This window comes from Notothenia rossii (genome assembly GCF_949606895.1).
Source record: "Notothenia rossii genome assembly, chromosome: 2".
Lineage (NCBI taxonomy): Eukaryota > Metazoa > Chordata > Actinopteri > Perciformes > Nototheniidae > Notothenia > Notothenia rossii.
In genome coordinates, this window is record NC_136904.1 from 4,768,373 (window position 1) to 4,775,872 (window position 7,500).

The following is a 7,500-nucleotide window of genomic DNA, read 5'->3' on the forward strand; positions in this document are numbered from 1 at the left end:
ATCATACAGCTTTAAAGGTCCCTATCATACTGTTTCTCATCAATATATCACAGGCCTAAGATATATCCAGAGCCTGTCTCTGATTGGCTGAAACACCAAACAGATCATTGCAGCATTACCCATAATCCCCTCTGTTTCAGCCCTGTTTCCAAAGTGCTGATTCTCTGTCTGTTACTTTAGATGAAAATAAGGAGCCCCTCCCCACGCCCCTCTGAGAGACATTTGGTTACAAAGAACTCAATGGTGCTCTAGGAGGAGATTCAGGTGATAAGGTGGGGGGGGGGGGGTTACCTTGGTTGCTGATTGGCTAATGGTTACACAAGACAAAACATCGTTATGACATCATAAAGTGGCCAAATCTGATCAGCTCATTTTCAGATTTTTATAGAAATGGATCAAAAAGAGAGAGAATCTTTGTTCCTGAAACTTTCAGAGTCTCTTTCCACAGAGGGGACACATGTTGATGTAGAAGAGACATGAAGAAGAGGGACACATGTTGATGTAGAAGAGACATGAAGAAGAGGGACACATGTTGATGTAGAAGAGACATGGAGAAGAGGGGACACATGTTGATGTAGAAGAGACATGGAGAAGAGGGGACACATGTTGATGTAGAAGAGACATGGAGAAGAGGGGACACATGTTGATGTAGAAGAGACATGAAGAAGAGGGGACACATGTTGATGTAGAAGAGACATGAAGAATAGGGACACATGTTGATGTAGAAGAGACGTGAAGAAGAGGGGACACATGTTGATGTAGAAGAGACATGAAGAAGAGAGAACACATGTTGATGTAGAAGAGACATGAAGAAGAGGGGACACATGTTGATGTAGAAGAGACATGGAGAAGAGGGGACACATGTTGATGTAGAAGAGACATGAAGAGAGGGGACACATGTTGATGTAGAAGAGACATGAAGAAGAGGGGAACATGTTGATGTAGAAGAGACATGAAGAAGAGGGGACACATGTTGATGTAGAGAGACATGAAGAAGAGGGGACACATGTTGATGTAAAAGAGACATGAAGAAGAGGGGGACACATGTTGATGTAGAAGAGACATGAAGAAGAGGGGACACATGTTGATGTAGAAGAGACATGAAGAAGAGGGGACACATGTTGATGTAGAAGAGACATGAAGAAGAGGGGACACATGTTGATGTAGAAGAGACATGAAGAAGAGGGGACACATGTTGATGTAGAAGAGACGTGAAGAAGAGGGGACACATGTTGATGTAGAAGAGACATGAAGAAGAGGGGACACATGTTGATGTAGAAGAGACATGAAGAAGAGGGGACACATGTTGATGTAGAAGAGACATGAAGAAGAGGGGACACATGTTGATGTAGAAGAGACATGAAGAAGAGGGGACACATGTTGATGTAGAAGAGACATGAAGAAGAGGGGACACATGTTGATGTAGAAGAGACATGAAGAAGAGGGGACACAAAACTTTTATTTACAAGTATTAATTATCGGCCGACCTCTTGACTCCTCGACGCTCGATCCTCGATCCTCAAAGTGCATTTAGAGAAATGAGATGTCCTTCAACATGGCGCGCTGGAATTCATTTCCGGGTCACTACCGGAGGACCGAGGAGTCGAGGAGTCAAGGGGTCGAGGAGGGGGATTTGATGAAATGAGAAAGGGCCAGTACACACACACACGGAGAAGAGGGTTTTGTGTAATAAATACTCACAGTTCGATTAGATTTGGGAGCTTCTGAGCGAGGTCGTCCGGCTGATTGAGGGAGAAAGCAGATCAGGAAAAGTCACAGGAAACTTCTAAGATGTTTTAAAAGCATGTTTGATGTCAGGTAAATAGATACCAGCGTTGTGAGTGAGTTCCTCTTCATGTACAGCCTCTCCAGGAACTGAAGGCCTTCGTCTTTCAGCAGCTCCACGGGGAAGTGCTTCAGGTTCCTGTAGTTCAGAAACAGGTTTTTGTGGCGCTCCTGCTTGGCCATGAAGATAGCCTCATGGAGTTCACTCGCCATTTCTGAAGAGAGATCTCCTCAAACGTGCCTCCTTTCTTTATGGCATTACTGTCTGCACTGAAAGGAAAGTGAACGCGTTCAGTTAGAGACAGTTTCCTCCCTCAGGCCATCAGACCGATACACACCTGAACTGTTGAAAGAACATTCATCTGTTTGCAACTTATGTATATCAAGATTCCAATGACTTGTATATAGACTATTCTGCACTACGTCGACTATATTCTAATTCATTTGATTTCCTATTAGATCTGTTTTATTGTGTTGCTGTTGGAGGAGCCTGTGACCTCAGATTCTCATCGTCATATCTACACTGTAGCTCTGTGCGCCGCATGAATCTAGAATCTAGACGACGTGAAAAAAAAAAAAACCAGCATGCAACAGATCATAAAACACTGGTGTTATTGTAGTAAGTAAGTTGTATGCAGTCTTTACTTTGCAAACAAACTTTAATAATGAGTCACACAGGCTTTCATCCAGCAGGGAAATGTTTATTAAAGCTCATTTCCACTTGAAATGATGATAAACATAGTCAAAATAAATACTTAGTATCCGTCCTGCACTCAAATGTTCCTCAAGTAAAAGTAGAAGTACTCAGATCTTGTACTTGAGTAAAAGTAGAAGTACTCAGGTCTTGTACTTGAGTAAAAGTAGAAGTACCAGAGTGTAGTAATACTCTGTTACAGTAAAAGTAGTGATTGTGCAGATTGGTCCATTTCAGAATAATATATATGATATGTTTTATAATGATTGATCATGAAAGTGTTCTCAAAGCTGGTAAAGGTGCAGCTAGTTTGAATGACTTTGTATACTGCAGGGTAGAGTCTGATTTAACACTTGATTATATTTCACATCATTCATCCACATCTGTGAAGTAACTAAAGGTATTAAATACATGTAGTGGAGTAGAAGTACACCATTTATTTACCTCTGAACTGTAGTGGAGTAGAAGTACTGGAACTTCTCAAGTAAAGTACTAGTATCTCACCATTATACTTAAGTACAGTACTTGAGTTACTTAGTTACTTTACACCTCTGTATTTACATTAGGCTCTGTTTATATATATATATATATATATATATATATATATATATATATATGGAACATTAGCATGCTAGCTAGCAATAAGAGGCTGCTATTAGCACTATTATTACAGTCAACAATACAATACAGACATAAAGCCGTTATTACCTTAATAATGCTGCAGGGCCATTATATTCTCCTTTATGTCCCACAATATGCACATTGGGAGCGAAACTAATGCTTAATCGTTTGTTTGTGAAAAGTAGCACAAAACCTAACGCTACGCACAGCAACAGTTCTCCGTCATAAACAACGTAATGACGTCACCCAGGTTACGCTCGTCTTCTTCTCCTTCAAAATCACTGTGGATAAAACCCTGCTGGTCTCTCACTGCTGCCACCTGATGGTACACAATTAAACTGCAGTGGTTAAAAGTACATGTACTCTTTACATTACAATGTGCTGTTGTACGTTTTCTAACTTTTTACATGTCCTACTACTTAAAGATTTGGCTCCACTATAACTTATAGGCCAATATTGTACACTTAACTCTACTAGGCTACCTGTTTTTTGATAAAACTCTAGTTACAGATCTGTATTAATAATACAAAATAAAAGCAACAAAAAATGTATGTGTTATTATAGGTTTTAGATCAACTTACATCATCCCTTCAAACCATTTAGAAGCAGTATATATACATATAACGTTTTAAAGAAATAGCCCCTTATTTACCAGCTGTGATATGTTTAAAATATGCCGCAGCAATAACACACACTTCCCAACAAAGACGAGCAGTTTGCATACATTTTTATTCATCTTAAATCTTGTGTAGAAAAAAAAAGAACAAGAGAAAAAACACATTCTCTTTTTCCTTCAGCCAATCAGTGTTTCCCAGTACGCACTCATCAGAATATATTGATAACAGGAACAAAAACATAACCTTAGAACAGCTTACGTACGAAAAATAAAAACCCAAAATAAATCTAACACATCTGGAAGGCTGTGAATAACTTATCAAAATATGGACACACATTGGCCATCGACACAACACAAAACAAGATGGAAAATAAACAAACATGTTGGATTTTAAGTCAACTCTGCGGGATCCAGTGGTAAAAGTGAGACGCAGATCTGATCAAAACACTAAAATAACCGTCAGATAACAAACTCGCACGCACGAGGGTGAAATACTCTGAGGCTGACAGCAGACCAAAACGGAGAAGAATATTGAACTTTCCTCTTTGAACTCAGTCAGATGAGAGAAAATCTGTCGTACCGCAAACACAGAAATGAAATCCAGCTCAGAAACACATGAAAAAAAGAGTGTCGAGGAAACGTTCGTCGATCTGACCTGAAGGAGTGTTTTCTCTTCTTATATATATATATATAGATATATTACAACCACAAGAGAAATAGCATCTTCTTTCTGTACATGACGAATGAACTCCAACCGTAGAAAAACGTACAAAAGTGACACGAAACGAAAGCGCCTGCACAGATGCTCCATAGTAGTCTGGTTTTTATACAAAACTTTGATCAAGAGACGTTTTTAGTTTGAGTTCAGATCCGATTTCTTCTCTACGAGCTTCCATCCACAGTCCGAGCTTTAAGGATGCATTTTATTTCGCTGCTTTTCTGATTTGATGTTGAAAAAAGTGTCTCAGAAATCTTGATTTCTTTCTCAAATTTAGAATTTTTACCGAAAAAAAAATGTCCTTCTCAAAATCTGAATTTATTTTCCGTCAATTGTCACATTAAAAAAAAAACTAACTTTTTTCTCAAAAATCTGAGATATTTCTTAATTTGTTATTTAGTTTTCTGGAAAAAATTCTGTCTCCAAAGCAAAAAAAAAAATCCCTTTTGGTCAGAAAGGAAATTGAACACGTGGCCCTCATCCTCTCCGGGGCAAACCGCAGTAGAGGAGCAGCGAAGGACTGTAGAGGGAAGTTAAGGACAATTCACCCACAACGTGATCATTCGGGTATCAATCTATCACCCTTTGTTATTTTGAATTCTTGAATTAGATTGCATTTTTCTTAACTTGCCTTTATGGTTAAAAAATGTATCGAAAATTGGTGAAAATTCTTGATAAATTGAAGTAAACGGGGGCGGTATCTAACGACAGCAAAGTACATCCAAACATCGGTTTATAAATGTAGAAACTCAGTTATATTAGTCTATATTTATGTTAAACTGTGTAATTTTGTAGTGTCTACATAGAATAATGCGTTGTCCAAAACAAGCGGGAGATAACTCGTAATTTGCTTCTGACTAGATAGGAGAAAAACTATTTAAATATATATTTTGTAACAATATATCCATTTGTTTGCTCACTAAACACATGGATGAGTTATTTGATTTGTTTGAAACGTAAGGCTGTTTATGCATAAGGGTTTAACATAAAGACTTAGAAAATAGTGCATGAGTTGTGTAAGAAACAGATGTTTTGCCGCCAAATTTTACTACAATCTATCAAGAAATAACAAACATTGTTTACTCGTCGTTCACCGTGGAGGTGTGCAAAGAAACGAATGAACTCCAAGGTAACACAGGTGCGTAATTGATAAACAAATAGTCTTTAGGCGTGTGAATTACCCCTGGGACCACTGGTTTTTAATATCGCCTAGAACCAAATCAAAGCGCTTGTTTTTGATCTGGTGTGTTGGAGATTTTTTTCTGAGCAAAACTGCAGAAAAAGGAATTTTACAAAAAGTACAATTTTGGCAAAAAATTTGGCAACAGATTTGACCTTTTCTTTTTTTTGTCCCTGTGGTTGTTTGTTTGTTCTCTGGAGACGCTGAAGTGCTTCTTCATTAAGATATGCAACAGTTACACCGTTAATGCCCGCCCAAAAACGCCGGTCATCGATAAAGGCCTTTGTTCTCCGCCATTTGAAAATACAGGTAAAAAAAGTAACAAACGACAATTTATAAAATGAGTTTAGCCATAAAGAGAGAAGGGAGAAACAACCCCTCTTTAAATTCCCTTTCTGTTACCCCCCTTTTTGTTTTGGTTTGTCCCACTCAGTGTCACGTGACAGCCAGCTGGAAGAAACCAAAAATATGAAAGAAGGGGGGATAAAGAGGTACAGTGAACTTTAGTGACTCCACCTTCCAGCTGGTGGACGTTGTATTAAAACAAAACAAACGTTTCAAGGGTTTTTCAGCAGGCGGAGGATTGGGGGAGGGGCATCGCTCGCTCGTTTTTTCGTCCTCCGTTCATGTGAGCGTACGCAGGAAGTTCATCCAATGACGCCGTTAGTCCCGCCCCCGACAGCCCATTGGCCGCCTGCTGCTGTCCGATTGCCTGCTTGTCCAATGAGGCGCTAGACGTACAAGGTGGAGAGGAAGGAGGGGAGGAAGGAGGGGAACTTGGAGCTAACGAAGGCCCAGGAGGAGCCTCTGTTTTCGGGGAAGGTGGCGTCTGTTGTTGGGGGGTCTGCTGTGAGGAAGAGGAAGAGGCAGCAGGCTCCAGAGGAACGACTTCCAAGATGGCGGCGTTTTCCAGGTGAGGTGGCGAGGGGGCGTCGGGCGGTTTGTTGTCTGCGCTGTAGAAGAAGCTGGAATCGATGAAGGAGGGGTCCAGTTCGTCCTTCAGAGAGCTGATGATCTCCACGAAGGCCGGACGCATCTTAGGGTTGTACTGCCAACACATCCGCATCATCTCAAACCTGGAGAGAGAGAGAGAGAGAGAGAGAGAGAGAGAGAGAGAGAGAGAGAGAGAGAGACACACACACACACACACACAGTTAGTTCAGCATCCATATGTCAAAAGCTTAATAATATGCACAGTAGCTAAAGTGTATTAATCAATCAAGCAATGTGTGTGTGTGTGTGTGTGTGTGTGTGTGTGTGTGTGTGTGTGTGTGTGTGTGTGTGTGTGTGTGTGTGTGTGTGTGTGTGTGTGTGTGTGTGTGTGTGTGTGTGTGTGTGTGTGTGTGTGTGTGTGTGTGTGTGCGCGCGCGTGTGCGTGTGTGTGTGTGTGTGTGTGTGTGTGTGTGTGTGTCTTACAGCAAGTCAGGACAGCACTGGGGTTTCTCCAGCAGACCCCCCTCCATCACGAAGCGTAGAACCTGCTCGTTGGACAGACCCTGATACGGCTGCTCCGCCAGGGTGGAAACCTCCCAGAGCACGACTCCAAAAGACCTGAGGAGAGGAGAGGAGGAGAGGAGAGGAGGAGAGGAGGAGATGAGGAGAGGAAGAGAGGAAGAGAGGAGGAGAGGAGGAGGGGAGAGGAGGAGATGAGGAGAGGAGGAGAGAGGAGAGGATGAGATAAGGAGAGGAGAGGAGGAGAGAAGAGGAAACGAAAGGAAAGGAGAAGAGATGAGGAGAGAGGAGATGAGGAGAGAGGAGAGGAGGAGAGGAGGAGAGGAGAGGAGGAGATGAGGAGAGAGGAGAGGAGAGGAGGAGGAGAGAGGAGAGAGGAGAGGATGAGATAAGGAGAGGAGAGGAGGAGATGAGGAGAGGGGAGAGGAGGAGAT

The 7,500-nt window shown here is 41.5% G+C and overlaps 2 protein-coding genes across 2 annotated transcripts in view; both read right to left on the reverse strand.

Moving 5' to 3' along the window:
• lrrc28 (leucine rich repeat containing 28) overlaps nucleotides 1-3,343 on the reverse strand; it is a 12,784-nt gene extending 9,441 nt beyond the window's left edge. The window contains exons 1-3 of the mRNA XM_079662649.1: nucleotides 3,188-3,343; nucleotides 1,831-2,055; nucleotides 1,701-1,742 (exon numbers count right to left, since the gene is read on the reverse strand). Coding sequence (XP_079518775.1) covers nucleotides 1,701-1,742; nucleotides 1,831-1,998 — 210 coding nt within the window. The 5' untranslated portion in view covers nucleotides 1,999-2,055; nucleotides 3,188-3,343. The remainder of the gene's footprint in view (nucleotides 1-1,700; nucleotides 1,743-1,830; nucleotides 2,056-3,187) is intronic.
• A 467-nt stretch (nucleotides 3,344-3,810) lies between these two features.
• LOC307028840 (insulin-like growth factor 1 receptor) overlaps nucleotides 3,811-7,500 on the reverse strand; it is an 82,648-nt gene continuing 78,958 nt past the window's right edge. Inside the window, 2 exon segments of the mRNA XM_079664185.1 lie at nucleotides 3,811-6,690; nucleotides 7,031-7,165. Of these exon segments, the coding sequence (XP_079520311.1) occupies nucleotides 6,183-6,690; nucleotides 7,031-7,165 (643 nt within the window). The 3' untranslated portion in view covers nucleotides 3,811-6,182.